Raw genomic sequence first — 19,910 nt, forward strand, 5'->3', positions numbered from 1 at the left:
AATGGCAAGAAGCTGCACGTAGGCCTACATATGAGCTGTGACTCTCATATGGCTTCCAAAAGTCTTAAACCTGCCCATATCCTCTAGTCTAAAAAGCAAAGGTTCTAGGAGTAAAGGTGAGCAGGCCATGCAGTGAGTTAGATCAGGATTTGACACAGAAGCTCATTATACTTTTCTGGCAGTCAGCACCTACCATGTCCACATTTTGTTATCTTCTAGAGCTAATAAACTGTAATTTCTTAAATGCACTTTTACAACCTGTAAAATCAATTGCTTCATATAGTTACACTTCTACTTACAGTTTTGGATTACATGAGCCATTCTAGTTTTAAATTTCCATTTACCCTTCATATCAGTAGGTTAGTAGGAGACAGACTGGAGACTTTCTTTTTACCCTGGCATCTGTGGCCTTGTATGAGACAGTGACTCCTTCGTGTATGCTTGTAGTGATGTACTAATGGGCAGGCAGGGACTGTTCAGCCTCTATCAGCCCTCCGGAGCTGAGATATCGATACAGACTTAAGTTTAGGTGATTTATCTTTTTAAGAAATATTCACTAGTATTAGCATATAATAACTAAAATTGTAAATACGTTTACAAAATCACCCTTAAATGGGTAATAGTGAAACGGCAGTGAAAGAATGAAGTCTTGAAAAACACCATGGTGCGAGTACACAACCCCATGCCGGCAGTTATCCGCCTCTGGCACGGCAATAAGGTAAGGGCGCTCAAGGGCGCGCTCGGAGCGCGCAGCGCGATCGCCGCCGGGGCCTGGGGCAGGCACGGCGGCGGGGACGGCCCGGCGGCCGCTGCTCCCAATGACATTCCGAGCGCGTGCCGATGTGAATGGCGGCTCTGCCTGAGCGCGCAGGTGACACAGCCGCGCCCAGCCGCCCAGGGACGGCTTCTCCCTCTTTCGCCGCCAAATATCTGGGGAGAACAGCCCTCCTTGGCCAAGCCCTGCGTGGGCAGGCGCGACCTCCGCAGCCGCGCCGCCGCCCCCGAGGCACCGCCCGGGGTCCGGCGAGCCCCGGGACGTGCGGGCGGCCGGCGCTGTGCCCGGCGCTGTGCCCGGCGGCGCAGGGCGAGGGCCGCGGGGCGGGCGCGCCGCCGCCGCCGCTCCTGGTGCCTCCGCTCGGGCGGCTCCTGGCGGCGGCGGCGCTCCGAGCCCCTCCCGGCCGGCGGGGACGGCGGCGGCGGGGCCCGATGGCGAGACCCGGCGCTGCGTGCCCTCCGCCCGCCCGCCGGGTGATGGTGGCCGCACGAGCGCTGCTCTTCTGGGCGTTGGTTTACAGCTACTGCGGGGTGTGCGCCTGCATCGCCGGGCTGCGGCTGCTCTGGAGCATCGGCCGGCGCCCGGGCGAGACCTTCCGCTGGGTGGTGCGGGAGAACCCCCCCGCCTGCCTCAACGACCCTTCCCTGGGCACCCACTGCTACGTCCGCATCAAGGTGAGGGCGCGGGCGGGGGGAGCGGGCCCGCTGGGCGCGCAGGCACCCACCCCCGCGCTGTGCAAGGCACCCCTGCCTGCCCTGCCCTGCCCTGCTGTGCCGGCTGCGCTGTGCACGGCACCCCTGCCTGCCCTGCCCGGCTGTGCGGGATGCGCTGTGTATGGCACCCCTGCCTGCCCTGCCCTGCCCTGCCCTGCTGTGCCGGCTGCGCTGTGCACGGCACCCCTGCCTGCCCTGCCCGGCTGTGCGGGATGCGCTGTGCATGGCACCCCTGCCTGCCCTGCCCTGCCCTGCCCTGCTGTGCCGGCTGCGCTGTGCACGGCACCCCTGCCTGCCCTGCCCGGCTGTGCGGGATGCGCTGTGCATGGCACCCCTGCCTGCCCTGCCCTGCCCTGCTGTGCCGGCTGCGCTGTGCACGGCACCCCTGCCTGCCCTGCCCGGCTGTGCGGGATGCGCTGTGCACGGCACCCCTGCCTGCCCTGCCCGGCTGTGCCGGCTGCGCTGTGCATGGCACCCCTGCCTGCCCTGCCCGGCTGTGCCGGCTGCGCTGTTCATGGCACCCCTGCCTGCCCTGCCCTCCTGTGCGGGATGCGCTGTGCATGGCACCCCTGCTTGCCCTGCCCGGCCGTGCGGGATGCGCTGTGCATGGCACCCCTGCCTGCCCTGCCCTGCTGTGCGGGATGCGCTGTGCATGGCACCCCTGCCTGCCCTGCCCGGCTGTGCGGGGTGCGCGGACAGCCCGCCTGCCTTGCCGTGTGTGCTCGCACAGCTGCACAGGTGCATTCAGCACCTGCCTGCGTTTCCCCGGCGAGCGGTGCCGTGCCCGGCCCGGCTGCAGGCCCTCAGGCCGGGAGAATCAGTGCCCGGCCTCCGGGTGCGGAGCCCTGGGCGGGCGGTGAGCGGTTCCTTGGCCCCGGGTATCCCGGGGAGCCACTGCTCCCTGCACCGCCTCTGCTCTCTGCTGTTTACGGTTTGCCCAGTTGCACCGGCGAGCTCGTTTCGTGCACCACTGTTACAGGGAAAACGTAGAGCAAGAAGCTAATTGCTGACCTTCAGATTGTACAGTTTAAGCCACCAGTCAATTTCTGTACTTGTCTCAGGTCTCTGTGATTTGCTTCTTTACTGAATGCTCTAAATGAAGTTGTATTAGCTAGGTTTCTTTTGCAGCTATATGTGAGCAGAGAATGCATAACAAGTTTTGTCAAGTGCTATTTTTCATAAAATAAGCATAAAGATCTCTGTTCCCAGGGTTCTGTGCAGATGGTTTTGTGCCAGGTAGTACTAATATAAATTAGTCAGCCTCAGTTTGTCATGATTTGCTTGTTTTCTTTTGCTAACATCATTAGGAGGCATGTGTGGGCTTTTTACTCATATGACATGTTCTTTTTTTCCTGTACCACAAAGCATTAAATGAACAGGCTGCTGGGGAAGTGAGAGGGGTATGACAGTAACAGAAGAGCATTTGGGGGCAAATCGAATTGCTGTCAATATGACAGTTGACCGCTCATTTCAGGAAGTAAGAAACACTTGCTGTTGGATAACAGCAGGCTAATGGATTACTTTCCAAACACATATATCCTACAAATCCATTCAAATTTCAATAAAACAGCCATTGTTGGAAAAGGTGGCAACATCCTATGTCTGTTCTGGAGGTTGGAAAAAAGGGAACAGCAGCAACTGAAAAAGTCCAGGATGGGCCATGTGATATTTAAACTGCTGCTGTACACGTGGGAATAGAATTTTCAGGAGTAAAGGAAGTTCCTTAAAAGCAACAAATAGATTAGAATAAAAACATGGAGGGTAAATCCCAAGAGGACGCTGACTGAAAGAAGCAGCATGGAAGAGGGCTTACCTATTACTCACTAAATGAGAAACTGTGGAAGAAGACTGAGAAACTTCTACTTTTTTAAATAAGAAAAGATTAAAGACAGAATGATCTGGAGAATGATACAGATGATGTAATGGCCCCAAAATTTATTGGGAATTTATTTTTACCTCTAGGGACCTCAAGTTCATTGGCATCCCAGAGATGAAACATCAATGTAATTAGGGGCAAAAAAGAAAAAGTCCCTATTACATCCAGAGCAAATATTAAAAATCCAAATAGTTCCCTCTTCAGAGTCCTTTCAAGAATGAGGATATAAGTTAATGGTTTTGGAGCTCGTTAGTGACTTACAAGTGTAAAGATATGTCAGAGCATTTGAAGCATCTTGGCAAGAAAACCTTTTTTCATGCATTTGTGATCCTTGCCCTGATATTAGCTCTTGATGTGTAGCAAAGGCATGGGTTTTTTCTTTCTTTTTTGAAATAGCAGAGACAGTGCAGGCTTTGACATTTGTTCAGGAGCTGTACAACCCTTCTTCCTGCAGTTTCTTTCACATGACTTCTAAACAGTATTTCGTGAGCTAACTCCCAACTTCTCTATCTACTTCTGTGTCAGAATTCAGTAAAACCTCTAGGTCATGATCACAGTTTATTTAAATTCTACTGGATTTCACCTTCAGTCAATGCAAGCTTGTGTACATCCATTCTCTTCAATAGTATTTCCGTGTACAAGCAGGCAACTACAATAAGTAAGTTGCCTGCTTGTAATTCTCATAAGACCCAATTCCTTAAAAGTTGCGTCAGAAACTGACTATTGACACGGCAGAAAGAAGATTATAACATTAAAGCTTAATTTTCTGAAGTGAGTCTGAAACCTAGAATTATAAAAACTAGCAAATATGTCTTGCTTTCTGGTTATTTAATTTTGATTGCTTTTGGTTGTTAAGAATCCACGTGGTCCTTTATCTATCATGCCAGAATGCAATGTGATGGTTTTAAATAGTTGCATAATCTTACCAGCTAACTGAAAGATTGGAAGTGCATTTAAAGTATTCTGCATTTTAAAGTCTTTCTTTAAAGCAGATGACTGGTGTCAGTGTGAAAGCAGTGTGCTTGCTGTGACAATAACCTGCATTTCCCAGTGGCTGTGCCAGGCAGTGCTCTGTCAGAAGTGTTTGTGTGCTCAGGGCTGGGCTGGCACACAGGCACAGCCAGGCAGGTACTGGGGATGGTCCTTCCTGGAAGGAGCTGTGGTGGGTGTGCAGGGTGTGGGACACTCAGCATTGCCAGGGTGTAGCAGATACCTGATCTCAGAAGTAAAGAAGGCTTCAGCTTCAAAACTGATCATTTGATATTATTTTAGGTTCACTATATTGTTTCTTAGAATATGATCTAAACCATCATTATTCTTAAATCCCAAAGTAGCAGTTCTAGGCAGCAATAAACACACTTCTTTTCCTCTTATTTTAGGATTCAGGGTTACGATTCCACTATGTGGCTGCTGGAGAAAGGGGCAAACCACTCATGCTGCTGCTTCATGGCTTTCCAGAATTCTGGTAAAACTCCCTTCGACATTTTCTATTATAAAAGAGGCTGCATAAGATACCCAAGGACGAACACCTCTGCTTAAATATCCCCAGTGCGATCCCTTATATGTATTTATGAATACTAATGGCATGAAGTTTCACTAGGCAATGAACCATTGAAACATCTTTTTAACTGCTGCATCCACAAAGAAAGTTCCTTCAGACTAACACAAACCAACCATCTTTTTTGTACTGTCAATCCATTTTTCCTCAGGTATGTACCCTTTCCTGCAAACTTTGTGAAGGAACTGCTAATTTTAAACAAATTTCCTGTTTGGGTAGTACTTGTACTATATGGCTAAACTTATGAATTATAGCAGAGGGTGTTAAAATAAGGATCCACTATATGTTAAGTGCAATCAGGATTGCTCCATTTATTAAAAATACTACACATTAATTTTTAACTAGGGGAGGGGAAGAACTATGAGTTCTATAGGCTATTGTGCAGCCTAATTTCAGAATGCTACTCAGGGAAAAAGGTTCTATTATTAGTTCATCACAAGATGAATGATGAATCAAACCCAATCCTAAATGTTTGTTTATAACAATGAAAAGCAGTCATGTGTCCAATGATGTAACCAAATTGCTCAGGCTGTCGTTGTCAGGTTTAACTAGTGAAGCATGGCTTACAGAACTTGCACAGGAAGAACAGTAAGGGAATAAGGGGAGTACTAATGCCAGAAATACAGCAAGGTGAATGATCCTTTTCCTTACCAACTCAGCTGTGGGGCTAGAGGCCACTGCTGGAGCTGTGATTTTCCAGTCTGTACTCAGGTCATACCATGCTAAACTGACCCAAGTAGGAGAGGTCAGTTCTCTTCCCTCAGCAAGTTCCCCTAGGTACTAATGCCCTTCAGGGTGATGGGACAGAGCCACATTTCTGTTGTTAAATTTTCAAAGAACATTATTCTAGTAATAAATTGCTATCTAAAATTATTAACGCTGTAAACTTTGATTGAAAGGACAGTTAGATGGGTCAGTGCATATTCTCTTCAAACATTATGCATATCTTGAATAAAGCATATTCTAACACAGGCAATGAGAATACAGCTGATTTCCCCTATGGGGGAATAGTAAAAGAGAAATTAGCATTTTATATACATATTCTACTGAGATTAGGCATATTATTTTTAAAAAGCAGAAAGTAATTCTTACAGTTTACAATAGTGAGTCATGCTATAAGTGGCAGCTACTAGATTGTTTTGTCTGACCATTCAAAGGGATGAATAAAAAATCTGTTATGTAGGTCACTGGGACCACCAAGAGTTTCTATCACTGTTTTTAAAAAGAACACTATATGCTAATAGTCTGTAAATTAATCATATTACCAATATTTGTGTTAGGTTATTCATTCACTCAGTGATTTCTTTTTCATTCAGGAATAGTGATTGTTCTGAGAGCACGAGATAAAATAACCACAATTTAAGAGAGATGTAAAGCAGCAGCAAATTTGTATTGTTTGTCTAAGAAAACAAAAATGATTTTATCCACAATTACAGTTCCTAATTTTAATAAATCCTCTGCCTTCAAATGTCTCAAGGTTATAACTAGGACAAATATAACCAGACAATACTGACCACTAAGAGTGATAGAGAATGCCTGAAGGTGACAGATCACTAAAGAATGTAACACACCAGAGCCAATGAGGGTTTTAGATGCATAAGAACTTGAAAATCAGTACATGGTGGAAGGTCAATAATAAAATACTTGAGACTGGACATAATGTGTTGAGGTAGCTGAGTACTTAAAAGTTGTGCGTGAGCTGCTACATTTTATACTACTTGCCCTTTAGAAAAAATATGATCAGAAAGTCTCAAAATAGATTCAAGCTTATGAACATGGAGGCATTCACAACATTTCCAAATTCTGCTTGCAAAGCAGTTGTCCAATATTTATATATCATATGGGATAAAAGGGTTTATTTGAATATAAAACCTACACATTTGATAGGTCAGACATTTGGAGACTGATGGACTGTTGTGAAAACAGAGGATGAGAATAGCTTGTAGACATTTTCAGAAAACAAAAATAGTTGATTTATGTATTTATGGGCCTGGTTCTTTCTTCTTACTGAAGTATATAGAATAGCTGCAACAGTTACCATGGCAAATTCAGCTTCCAAGTCATTATATAATGCCTGTAAAAAATTCATTCCCAGAGATCTCAGCTAAACCTTGTCTTCACATTATATAGCACTGAAATGAAAATGTTCTGTTTGTTTATATGAAAACAGATTCATACCATTGAGTGTTCCTGTAACCTTATTTAAGTTCAAAGTCCCTAATAGGCTGGAGGCAAAGGTAAAGTGGAAGAGCCCATGGTCTGAAACAGATGTTGTTTGGATTAAGGTAGAATTCTGTGCATCACACTTACAACCACTGATGATCCAAATGTTATATATCCTTTCTCTGAAACTGTTGAAACGAGCAGAAATAAAAGCTAGATCCTAGCACAGAGGGATGCAGTCACTGTTATATATGTCCTGAAGGATCATGTTTTTCCTACATCTTTCTAGTACAGTGTAAGATAAGACTATGTCTTGGGACTGGCTATTCTAAAATTTATTTGGTTTCAATAACAGCTGAAGGACAGGTCATTCTTACAGGTTAAGACCCACCATTTTCTTTTTATTTTTGCTTCATAACAGACATCCAGCCACTACATACAGTTACAGAGTGAGGAATAGCCCAGGCCCTTGCCTGAGTTCTTGCCTATGTATGCCTTTTGATGTATGTAATGCTATCACTCTTTTCCATAGAAACCAAAGGATGAAATACTCTGTCTAGTAACAACACATTGAGAGAGCTTGTTCTGCAACAGTTCTGGTACAGAGACAAAGATGAAAGTGTACACAGGATAAATCCTATAAACTTCACCAAGATCATTTGCTATTAACTGGATTTCTTTCTTTGGTTTATTTAGTGTATGAATTATCTGATATTCTTTTTCTGAATAGAAAAAATTGCAAAACACAGCTGTGAGTAAGCCAGGGAGAAGAGGAAGCTTTTCAGGTCTTACTTTTTTGATGCTACTATGTCTCAAAGGATAAAGTCCTCCCTATGCTCTGGTTTATGCCTTCTTCCTTTGCAGCAAAGGGACTGTGCCAGACTCCAGGAATTGTTGAAAAACCCTGGCTCTGGCCATGTCCCCTTTGTGGCAGCTGCACTTTGTTACTGGGGGATTCAAGACAGGAGCACAAAACTACTGCAGCCACAAAGGACCATCAGCACAGCAAAGAAAGGAAAAAGAATCTCATAGCAAACACAGCCATGCTAGTTTAGCCTCAAATATTTGGGTGCAAAAGCATTGAGTGCATTTTTGGTATCATACTGCTTGACCTTGTAACTCCAACTTTTTTTCCCCTTTGTTAGGTATTCTTGGCGCCATCAATTGCGGGAATTTAAAAGTGAATATCGAGTGGTGGCCCTGGATTTGAGAGGTTATGGAGAAACAGATGCTCCTCCTCACAAAGAAAATTACAAGTTAGATTGCCTGATAGCAGACATAAAGGATATTTTGGAATCTCTAGGTGCGTTAGTAGAAGAAAAATCTACTTGACTCAAAAATTACTTAATTTTCTAGGAAAAGAAACCCATATAAAGATCTAGCACTGTTTTTTGTTTGTTTGTTTGTTTTAATATTAGCATTGCAGAGGTGTAAAAATCTAAGGATACTAATATTATTAGGACAATTATAAATGAAGAAGTCTTTTTTTCTAATTACAATGTGTATGTCTGCATAAGCAATACGTGAAGATTATTTTTTCATCAGGAGTTTTGAAAAGAAAATTCCTATGTACTGTAAAATGCAGTACAAACCTATGGTTCTTTTCCTTAAGAAGTCTTTCCTCCTAATCACTTGCCTTAGTGGATAATATTCTGAGTTAGAGTCTTAAAGAACTTGCAGACCAAGGAATTTATATCAGATGACATTCTTCTTGCACAAACAAGACATAATAAGTATTGTGGGCCTTACAGAGATGGTGAGAGTTCATCTGCTGTATTGGGAAAAAAAACTCCAAAAATGCTGCCCTTTGCACAATACTACTCCTGTCAGTTCTCAAGAGCTGAATCACTCTGTCTTACACAACAGTGAGAGCAGAAGGGAGAACAAGGGGCACACTGCTCTCTGTGGCAAATACACAGGGTAAAGGCCTAGAGCTGAAGTGCAAAATTCACCCCTCCAGTTCAGTTTGAAGTGTGTCCCTGTTTGGGTGATAAATTGTAACCCCTGGTGAAGGCTATTTCCCTTCCATACCAAGATCAACACAAGGGACTAGATTGTCATTCTCTGAGTAGTTTTGATTCCCTGGATATTCTAGCCATAGTAAAATAACTTACTGCATTTCATATGGAGAAATAATAAAGCAGTGATTCAAGTTCTGAGATTTGAATTTAGGATTTGCTTTGCTTGTGATGTTTGAGTATTGGCAAAAGATTGGGCAGGCAGTCCTCACACAGTGTTGACATTTTCCAGCCTTTGCTGGTTGTGTTAATCTCCATGGTAATGCCATGGTTATGCTTGAGAAGCTCTCAGCATAATTCAATTTCAGAGGGATTTAAATTTTTTGGGGAAAATCACTTCAGAGCCCTGTTATCTTTGTTTGTCCTAATCTCAAGTTAAATTCTTTTGGAGAACTTGATTATATCAAAAGTGCTCCAAAAGATTTCTATCCAAGAGGGTTTATAAGGTTCTTTGACAACTGTGTCCAAATCTATGTCAGAATTCTAAACATCTTGGCTTTTATATGTTTCATTTGTAGTCTGTTGCTCACCATTCCAGTCCTCAATGAGGAGGGTAATGGTATCTGACACTAGAGTATATTGTTTTCCAGAGTGGTTTAAGAAGGAGTGTTAGAGCTTTCAAAACACTCAGTCACTATTCTGTCCATGCCCCTTCTATTGCTGCTGGAATACAATTTTTATTGATGGAAGAATAAGTTTGTGAATGTCCAGAACTTACAAAATTGCCAACAAAACAGCATATGGAGAAAAGCTACAGGCCTCCTAAGTATATAAATGGGAGTGTTTACACATACTATTTATATGGCTACTAAGTATAATGCCCACCTTTTGCATAATGATGCCACCGAGTGCTTAGATAACCCCTCATATTCAGCGAAATACATTAGGATTAATTTTGTTCTGGAGGTGCTCAGGAGATTGCTCAGTCTTCTTGTCTGCAGTTTCAAATTCCAAACTCCCTAAACACGGCAAATGTACGTGTGTTATAATGACTGCAGGCTGAAGTGTCCATCTGACCCTGCACTGGCCAAGATGTGAGCAGGGTGGCCATCTGCATACTGAGTGACTTTAGGGTGACATGGAGGTAGTAGAGTTAAAGTTGAATCAAGTCCAATTAAATACTTTGACATATTTGTAAATTTTTAAACTATAACAGTGCCCTATTTTTTCTGACCATTAGTAATGGAAGTGGTGCAGTATTAAAGTTACATTAATGAATGTGCTGAACCACCTATTCAGCCCAATAATGATTTTATTGTATGAGCTGATTTCTGTGGATACTAATTCCTTTGAAATAAAAGCCTGTGTCTGTGTTTATGTGGTAGGATACAACAAGTGTGTGTTGATTGGCCATGACTGGGGAGGAATGATTGCTTGGTTAGTGGCCATATGTTACCCTGAAATGGTGACTAAGCTGATTGTGGTTAATTTCCCTCATCCTTCTGTATTTACAGGTAAGTTTGACAGTAGTCTTTGTTAATGCAAACTATCTGCATCTTGGTCATGATTGTGCTTGCTTTGAGAACCAACAGCCTGCCTCAGTAGATAAGCTCTATGGCTCTCACAGTCTGGACTGTATTTTGTAAAGCAGTAATATATCAAGTGTTTATTTGACTTCTGAAAACAAATCTATTGTAGGAAGTGCGAATACTTGCCACAAAAGTTACAGATGTTTTTTTAATCCTTGAGGGTCCACAAACATAATTTTCAAACACATGAATCTGGTTTTTTGCATTTATCACTGTTTATCACTGTTATATATATCAGGAAATAATTCCCAAAGACGGATGTATATTGTATTACACTTTGGTAAAGGCTGCACTGCATTATTAAATCTGCATAAGCCTGTCTTTGTATGAATGTGAATCAGACATTAGAATTACATCCTGATTTAGGTGACAAGTGACAATTTGTGATCTGGTACAATATTCATTGGAAGAAGTCTTTCCAGGCTACTTAATAGATGATTAGGAATATACCAGTACTTTGCTGAAACATGACTTGTTTTGCTATTTGTTGTGTGATAGAGTTGAGTTTGTCTACTACCCAGAATTACAAAACATTTCACAGGAATTATATAAACATTCAGCAATCGAAAGGAAAGTACTATCTCACTAATTTGAATTTTTTCAATTGCTGGCCTTACCCTATCTCCATTTAAAAAGTCACCCCATTTCCCCATAAATAGCTAAGAATATTCAGCAGAATTTTAATTTTCATTTCAATTGAAAGTAAATCTGACCTTACACTGTGGGATCAGCCACACCATCCATATTTGTTGTTCTCACAGTGTTCTTGGGCACCTTTCTAAGATACTAAAGAACATTTTGCCAGGTGGTAAATCCACACTTACCATGGAGAGGTCTGTTTTCCACACGAAAGCAGAAGATTTTGCCGTGTTTTCAATGAGAACAGGAGCGAGGCTGTAGAGAAGATAATTGCATTTTATTATAGTATTTGTTTGCATATTTATTGAACTACAAAATCTGTTCTGTACCTTAATGAATTCTCCCTACATCAAATTTATTCTACTTTGGGTGACCAAAAGAAAACACACTGTTTATAAATAGTACAGAAAAGTAAAGTGATCTGTGCTGACAATGGCCCATCAGGAAAATATAATGGATAATGCAATTTAAGAATGTATAAGATATGAAACTTTAGAAGATAGCTAACACTTCAATTTCTGTTGGCTTAAAACCCATTTTTATTCACAGTCAGAATTAATATTTCTGAGAGATGTCCTGTGTTGGGAATGTGGTTTTTTGCATTCCTAAATTTACACCTGTACAGGAAAAGTTCTAGACTTCCTAGTAACTGCAGACATTGTGTGCTTGCTTTGAGGAAGTTAGGTATTTGAATGTCAGTGTTGGCTCTTGAAACTCACTGGAGACACAGATTTACAATTAAAAAAAGAACAAAACAGTCAATGCAAGTTTGTGATAGATAGATAGATAGATAGATAGATAGATAGATAGATAGATAGATATAGATATAATTTTCTTTTGCTATATATGCTATGTCTAAAAATGACTGTAAAAATCTTTGAAAAGTGGTTCTATGAAATCTTGATTACAGTTCTTGAAATTGCCATAAAGACACTGTTAGAAAAATTCTATACTTCAATGAACAGTAGTGATGCAGTTTTTAGAATGTCAGTGGATCATCATCTACCGATTTCTGTGCATCACATAATTGATGAGAGAAATACCTATTTATGCCTGTTTTTCCATATCTGGAAAAAAAATGCTTTGGACTAGCTACACAAATAGATCTCTAAGTGAAAAACTACCATGCAATTAAACTCTCCAGTGCTGCTGTCCTGACCTAATCTTTGGCAAACTTTTGTTTTGCTCGCTGTTTCTAATAACATTTATAAAAGAAGTACCTTTTAATGGCCACATCATATATTTACTCCTGAAACAATAATCATCTTTTGTCACACAGCATACTTTAATGTAATATTTTTAGAACATTCCTTTAAGTTTAAAAATAGTAATATTACTAGTAATTTTGTTTGAGCCATCAGTTTTCATTTTTAATTCATGGACATTTTTGTTTCAGAATACATTCTACGACATCCATCACAATTGATTAAATCTGGTTACTACTTCTTTTTCCAAATGCCATGGTTTCCTGAATTCATGTTTACACTAAATGATTTCAAGGTGAGCAAAATGAATGCTCTTGTTTATATATGTAACTGTGAGTAATGGAATAATTGCCACCTACATTGATCCCTTCTGATGTAGTTATAATTACTGGAAAAATATGGAGCCTTCTGATTTTTCTTCTTAAGCTTTCTATAAAGTAGCATACAAGTCCACAGAGTCTCTGAGATGAACTCTTACTTCTGCATTTCTGGGAGGTGCTGTGGGAGGTACTTTTAACCTCAACACTGCAGTGCATTACTGCACCTAGAGAGTCAGCTGGTTTCACCTGTGCCCGCACCAGAGGGACACCGCTGGTGCCTGGGGAGTTCCTGCTGACTTATCCTGTGTGCAGTGGGACATCATCCTCTTATCTCCCAGAGCCTGCCACAGGGCAGGCAGTATGGGAGGCTGGGCACTGCATCCAGCCAGGTGATGAACTGTGCCGAGAAGCCAAGGCCAGCCCTCTGTATAACCTTAAACGTGAGCAAGAGGCGATAGAAAAGAACAACAGTGCGGGACACACCCTCCTACACACCAACAGCCCGAGCACAGCTCCCCGTGCTGCACACACGGCACAGCCAGCAGGGAGGCCATGAATCCTCCTCCCTCCTGCCCTGCCACCTGCTGGGGTCCATCCCCAAAAAAACCCACGGGCCTGCACTTGCCTGTCACAGGTAGCAGGGCAGGATGCAGTGACTTGGTAATACTGGTATTTCTCTGTACTTGATTATTCTGGAATAAGTTCTACTAGAGATGTTCACCTTGTGCTTTACGCATAGCTCTCTAAAAACTCATTTGAACCATTCATTGTACTTTGAACATAAATAGATTTTATAAATATGCATAAACAGATTTTAGAAAGATGTGTCCTGTTGAAGGAGACAAACCACATTTTCTAGCTATCTTACATAATAGCTTTTTCTTCTTGCTTTTGTAGGTTCTGAAAAGTTTATTTACCAGCCAGGCCACTGGAATTGGAAGGAAAGGCTGCAGATTAACTGCAGAGGATATTGAAGCTTATCTCTATGTCTTTTCACAGCCCGGAGCATTAACAGGACCCATTAACCATTACAGAACTCTTTTCAGGTCAGTATAATAGTCCCAAGCAAAGGAAAATATTCTAGAGAGTCCTCTGGAGCCCAAAGATATTACTGCTGCTCCTCTCCTGCTGCTGGACCAGAGGAAACCCCCAGGTGTGTTCCTGAAGCCTCACCAGGTGGGCACAGGCCCGGTCAAGCAGTGAGAGGCCAGGTGTGTTCTGAGAGGTGTCCACACAAAACAGCAAAACAAGCAGAGTGCACAAAAGGAAAATCTTTGTTTCAAAATCTAATAAAGCAAAGACTCTTCTTCATTCACAGCCCCCATGGCAATCCCAAAAATCCACCTCTAAATAATATTTTAAAAATTAACACCAATTAATAGTTTGCACTACAATTCATATTATGATAATGTCTATCAAGAGCTTATTATATAACACTACTAGATGATATGGCATCCAAGTATGTTACCCTTACTTGTAACTTTACAAGACCATATCTGGCACAATTGTATTGTGTTTAGGCTTTTTCTGTTTTTCAGAAAGGTGGGAGAGGCTTTTTATAACTAAACCTAAAACTAACCTAACTTGGTTTGGGTTTGGGGTTTTTTTGTTCCTTTACTGGTCTTGGCAGACTCACTTCATAGAGTAAAACAGAGATAGCATCATAATAGGAAATATTTTTGCAAGGTTAGTATTTATTTTCTCAAACAGCTTTCTAATGGTTTTAACTTTCCTGAAAGGAGTTGGCTGGCCTTAGAGACAGGCACCCCCTTTTTTACCTACCAAAAACAGGGCCAGAAGGTCTGAACTCTGCATATATTCTGCTTAAAGCATTAACTTGGACTATATCAAGAAGAGTGGCATTGAATTTGTTTTTCCTTTACCATCTCCAGTCTTCAGCAGTGATACATGTCCTGCACGCTTCTCCAACAAAAGACCGGCTTCCCAATATCCTTTCAAACAGCAATTCCCTTCTGTCCCTAAACTCAGGCAGTAGATGTTTGAAGTAGAATAACTTTTCATTTTCCATGGTCCAAATTTACTGCCACCTTTATTGCTCTTTCTGTGTCACTGTCAGGAGAGCAATCAGCAGGGAGAACACTGTGAGGGAAACAGGGACCTGAGCTAGGTGCTGCCTTGTACAGGCTGAGACAGAACTGGAAGGAGAAGGCAGAAGGCTAACCCCAAGCACGGCTGACAGTGGGGAATAAATGAGACGGCTGTGCTGGTAACAGTACATTATTAAAGCTGTGCAGAGAGCAGCCGATGCCATCAGCTGGGATGTCCGAGGGCCGCGGCGCTGCGTGCCCGCCCAGCGGCTCCCCCGCCCGGCAGCAGCCCCGGGCAGGGCCGATGAGGAGCTCAGAGGCGCCAGCGCCCCGAGCCCTGCTCGTTCCATCGGCCGCACCTCGCTCCAGTGCATGTGCACATTAACCAGCTGCTCCTCTGCCAGCAGCAGTGACGTGCCTGTGACAGCTGAACTGCTCTGGGACTCGCAGACAAATGGAAGAGATGTGGACCTTTAAACTATTGTTTCAGGCCCCTTCAGATTAAAAAAAGAAAGTGTAGTATCAGTTATAAGTCAGAAAGTATCTTCACAGCTATTAATTTCTCCGTGTGTTTTGAGTGTATGTTTGTGCATTGTTTGCTTCATTCTTCTAATGAAAGTACACCTGCACTGAATTCAGAGAATCTTATTTAGGTGCTGTATCTTTTTGTTTACTGCTGTAGCCACAATGCAGTAAACAAAAAGATCAATCACTCAGTTCTTGCCACCAGTTCTGATGGTCACACCTAATGGGATGGGAATTGTTAAATATGAAAACTGGATTGGAATTTTCCCTTTCTCTCATCTAAGTCATTAAGCATCCATATATTTGGATGCTAATGACTTGTATTCACCACAACTCCCAGTGGGCTGATACTGGTGACCTATGTGTTAAAGAGTTCCGACTCATTACAGTCCACTTGGAGGTGCATTCTTCAGAGCCTCATTTTTCTGGAATATTATTTCCAAAGAGAAAATAACCTACTTCCATCCTTCACCAGCACATCTTTTTATAAATAGCACAGTGGTCATTCCTTTCACTATATATTAAATACAAACACTTTAAGAATAAATCCATAAAGCTTTTATATCATGCTTGGTTAAGAGAGAAGCTGAAACTTGAATTTCTTCTTATACACCATTTGTTTAGAAAATAGCATTAGCTCTCTTGTAACAGTTAAGAACTTCACTGTTTACAGAGAAACTGTATAACAATGCTGAGGTCTGAGGGTCTGAGAAGGTCTGAGTCTGTTTTTCAAAGACTAATATTTCACAAATGGAACTTTCCTTTCTAAATGAGAAATCTGTGCATTAATTGTTACTAAAGGCAATTTCTGGAAATTTCAGGCATGATATAATTTCCCATATTCTGGACTGAACAGAAATATAATGCAATTCATAGGCAATGAAAAGTGACCAAAAAAGCCTATGAAAAAAAGCCTGTATAAAGCCTGATAGAGTTTACCTAAGTCAGGCTGCAAACCTTGCAAGGCACAAAACAGTAAACTGTACAGTGGTGAGAAAACACACGTTAATAGTGAAGAGATCCAGGATACTGGAGTAAAAGGTGAAGAGATTAGTCTCAATGCACAGAATCAGATATTAGATTATCAGTTTTTAAAATTGGTACTATGAATAAGCTGTGGTTCAGTGGGTGAGGTCAGGTTGTTTGCAAAATGAGATTTAAATCCACTGGTAGAAAAGGCCCTTTTAAGAACTTTTGTAATCATCAATCAAAATGAAATTACTGTCTAAAGTGATCTTTTATTAACATTTCTTGACTTTGCATGTAAGTAGAGAGGAAGAATGTCTTCAAAGTCTCATTTTATTTGTTTTACTTTAAACTAAGACATGACACCTTCTTTTTCTTGCTTTTTTTAAATAGCATAGTCTCTATGTTTTATTAAACAAGACCTAACTAAGTGTGTTTTATTTTTCAAGCTGCCTGCCTCTGCAGAACCATGAAGTTATCATGCCAACCCTGCTGTTATGGGGAGAAAGAGATGCATTTATGGAAGTTGAGATGGCAGAAATTACAAGGATTTATGTTAAAAATCATTTCAGATTAACTATTTTGTCAGAAGCCAGTCATTGGCTCCAGCAGGATCAACCTGACATAGTGAACAAGTTGATATGGACCTTTCTTAAGGAAGAGACAAAAAGAAAAAGAGAATGACTGTACATGTTTTAAGGGGTCTAAATAAAAGCTCTTCGGATTTAAAACCTAATTGTTATCAGGGCCATATTTCCAGCCTGCCTTCTATTTTGAGCTCTGTTAGAGAAGTGTTTTCATTGTACTGTACATTTGGACACTAATCGTACAGCTAAAAGAAGTGAGTATGAGAATATATGATACCAACATTGGTTTTACCTGTATACTTGTATTTTGCACATAAAAACACCTGCCTTAAAATACATATGTATTTGTACAGAAAGAAAATCATGGAAAGTTGCTTGGTTTTGTTTTCCCCCTTGCTTTACAGTTGTAATGTGTGGTGCCTTTTACAAATTTATAATGAAACAATAGAGTGGTGCCATACTGAAGAAAGTCACAAGTTTTCATTCTAGATTTGCCTGAATTTTTTTAATGTATTTTACCATTAAACAGTAACTCTTTTTATCTATATTTTAGCATACTGAATGATTGAAAATTTTCTGGGTACGTTTCTAGTCTTCAAGTGAATAATGATCCGTATCTTGTATTGTTGAGTGCAGCTGCTTTGCGCAATGTGTTTTTCTTTCTTGACTAAAAAATGGAAAACCTGTACACTCCACATGTCTGAACAAGAACAATGGAAAATTAAGATATAACATGTATCAAATCCACCTCTGTCTAATAAAATGCAACTTACAAGACTCCCTTTACTTTATCTGTCTTCCTATGGAGAGATTTGCTGAAGCTAAGAACTGAGTTTGAATAGCTGAAGCGTCTGGTCTGGTATTCAGCCTGGACACTCATCCTATGATTGTTGTCAATTTTTGAAAATAATGCCTCATTGTTGGCATTATCCTTCCTATGTCAGCAACTACCGTTCTTGTCTCCAAGAACTGCTGCCAAGTTCCTGTGTTTATAGGAGAGAGAGACGCAGTGATTATGAACACAAAAGGTAGAATTAACTTGCGTGTGATGGCAGGGGAGAAGAAAAACTTAAGCTAACTACAATGGGAAAAGAAGCAAAAATACAAGACCGCAGAAATAGTGTCACCTGCCTATCAGGTTTCCAAAGCCTCCCTCTCCACCTGCAGAGCAAGTGCAGTGCCCTGGAATCAGAGGTGAACAAGAGGCCACTGAGGGAGGCATCAGGGCCAGGTGAGCCTGAACAACTGTCCACACTAAAGTAGAACAGAGCTGGGAGATGCTGTGGAGTCCCAACACATCCCCACACTGCCAATTGTGTCATCCCTTTTGAGCCACTGTGTCCCACTCGGTGTGGGTGCAGTGTAACCCTCAGTGTAATCCTCTCCAGGAAGGACCAAGCGGTGCTGCCTGCCCAGCGCTAGCTCATGGCTGGAGACCTGCTCTCGTCCCCAAATCCCAGCAGAATCTCCTCAGGATCACGACAGTGGTGTTATATTTGCTTCTTTCCATCATTTCAAGCATTTTCAAGCATTTTCCCCTGAATACTTTCAGCGCTTATGAACGCAAATGGTTATGTGCTTCTCTTACTTACACTATGAAGCTGGAAAGGCTCTCCCTTGTCTCAGGAGGTGGCACAGAGAGACTTCTATCGCCTGTGCAGCAGTTTTGCTGTGGCAAGACAGACAGTGCTGGGGAGTAGGGATTGTCCTGCGGAGCACCGGCTGCTCGGAAACTGCAGCCCGCCCCGCTTCCTTCCTCGCGGCAGGTGCACACGGCAGGGGCGGCCGCAGAACGCCGGGCCCCTCACACGAGGGCGCGGCGCTCGGGGGACGCGGCGGGAAAGGCCTTCGAGTGCGGGAACGGCCCTCGAGTACGGTAGCGGCCCTCGAGTGCGAGAACGGCCCGCGAGTACGGGAGCGCTCCGCGGTAGGAACGGCTCACGTGTGTGGGAGCGGCTCTGGTGTGCGGGAGCGGCCCTGGCGTGTGGGGCGGAGCCGCGGCCGGTAGGGGGCGCACTCCCAGCGGCACCCGCCCTCGGCCCGCTGAGACACCGCCCCATCAGTGAGGCCCCGCCCCCAGCAGGGAACCCGAGGGGAGGGTGTGGCCTCCCCGATGGAGGCGGGGCCAGGCTGGCAACACCGGCTCTTATTGGTGGAGGCCCCTGCTGGCCCCGCCTCGCGAGCGGCGCGAGGAAGGAGCCGCGTCCCGCACGGTACGGGTCCCGCGGCGCTCCGGGGCCGGTTACTGCCCGCGCCCCGAGCGCCGTCCCGGTGCTGTCCGTGAGTGCGGCGGCCCGCCGCCAAGGCACCGACTGTCCGGTGTCTGTCGCCGTGCCGGGCGCGGAGCGGAGTGGCGGCCGGCACATGGCGCGCTGCGGCGGCGGCGCAGCGCCGAAGGGCCCCGGCCCGGCGGCGGCGGAGCGGCAGCGGCTGAAGGAGGCGCTGGCCGAGCAGCTCCGGCAGGACCTCGACAGGTGGGCGCGGGGCGGTGGCCGAGCTGGGGCGGCGCCGGGCGGGGCGGGGACATGCGGTAACGGTGCCGTCCCGCAGGCTGCTGGTGGAGGGGACCCACTCCGACGTGACCTTCCAAGTGGGCGACGAGGAGGTGCGGGTGCACCGGGCGGTGCTGCTGGCGCGGGCGCCGCTGCTCTGCGAACGTCTGGTGGGGAGGCAGCTGCAGCTGCACGGCCTGGAACCCGCGGAGTTACGGGAATTGCTGCGGTGAGTGCACGGCCGCGGCAGCATTGATGGGCCGGCCTCGGCATCGCCGCTCCTGTGTCCTGCCTCTTCCTTTTCTCCCAGTCCCAGCACCTGTTTTAAAGCTTTTCCCATTCAAGGCAGTACTCTCGCAGCCTTCCTGCAGAGTTTGCAGAGGACTTTCTGTAACTTCTTCCTTTTCCTCTGCGTTTTCCCTTCTGCTGATAGCACATGGCTGTACTGTCCACCTTAGCGTGCTTTTTTTTTTTTGCATGTAAAGGACTTGTAATA

General features: G+C 43.8%; 2 protein-coding genes across 2 annotated transcripts; both read left to right on the top strand.

Moving 5' to 3' along the window:
- Positions 1-1,185: 1,185 nt before the first annotated feature.
- Positions 1,186-17,699, top strand: EPHX4 (epoxide hydrolase 4). The gene is made up of 7 exons (XM_066555471.1): positions 1,186-1,449; positions 4,744-4,829; positions 8,231-8,388; positions 10,429-10,557; positions 12,668-12,771; positions 13,694-13,842; positions 16,785-17,699. Exons 1-7 carry the CDS (start codon positions 1,207-1,209, stop codon positions 17,017-17,019), a joined length of 1,104 nt encoding a protein of 367 aa, XP_066411568.1. The 5' UTR covers positions 1,186-1,206; the 3' UTR covers positions 17,020-17,699.
- Positions 17,700-19,286: 1,587 nt separating this feature from the next.
- LOC136560045 (BTB/POZ domain-containing protein 8-like) lies at positions 19,287-19,910 on the top strand. Its single transcript, XM_066555660.1, has 2 exons — positions 19,287-19,396; positions 19,473-19,910. Exons 1-2 carry the CDS (start codon positions 19,287-19,289, stop codon positions 19,645-19,647), a joined length of 285 nt encoding a protein of 94 aa, XP_066411757.1. The 3' UTR covers positions 19,648-19,910.

This window comes from Molothrus aeneus, chromosome 9, assembly GCF_037042795.1.
Source record: "Molothrus aeneus isolate 106 chromosome 9, BPBGC_Maene_1.0, whole genome shotgun sequence".
In the NCBI taxonomy this organism is placed as follows: domain Eukaryota; kingdom Metazoa; phylum Chordata; class Aves; order Passeriformes; family Icteridae; genus Molothrus; species Molothrus aeneus.

Coding starts and splice junctions, on each gene's coding strand:
- EPHX4 (XM_066555471.1), top strand. CDS start 1,207: ATGGCGAGACCCGGCGCTGCGTGCCCTCCGCCCGCCCGCCGGGTGATG. Junction 8,389..10,428: donor GGATATTTTGGAATCTCTAG/GTGCGTTAGTAG, acceptor TTTATGTGGTAG/GATACAACAAGTGTGTGTTG. Junction 12,772..13,693: donor TTACACTAAATGATTTCAAG/GTGAGCAAAATG, acceptor TTGCTTTTGTAG/GTTCTGAAAAGTTTATTTAC.
- LOC136560045 (XM_066555660.1), top strand. CDS start 19,287: ATGGCGCGCTGCGGCGGCGGCGCAGCGCCGAAGGGCCCCGGCCCGGCG. Junction 19,397..19,472: donor CTCCGGCAGGACCTCGACAG/GTGGGCGCGGGG, acceptor GCCGTCCCGCAG/GCTGCTGGTGGAGGGGACCC.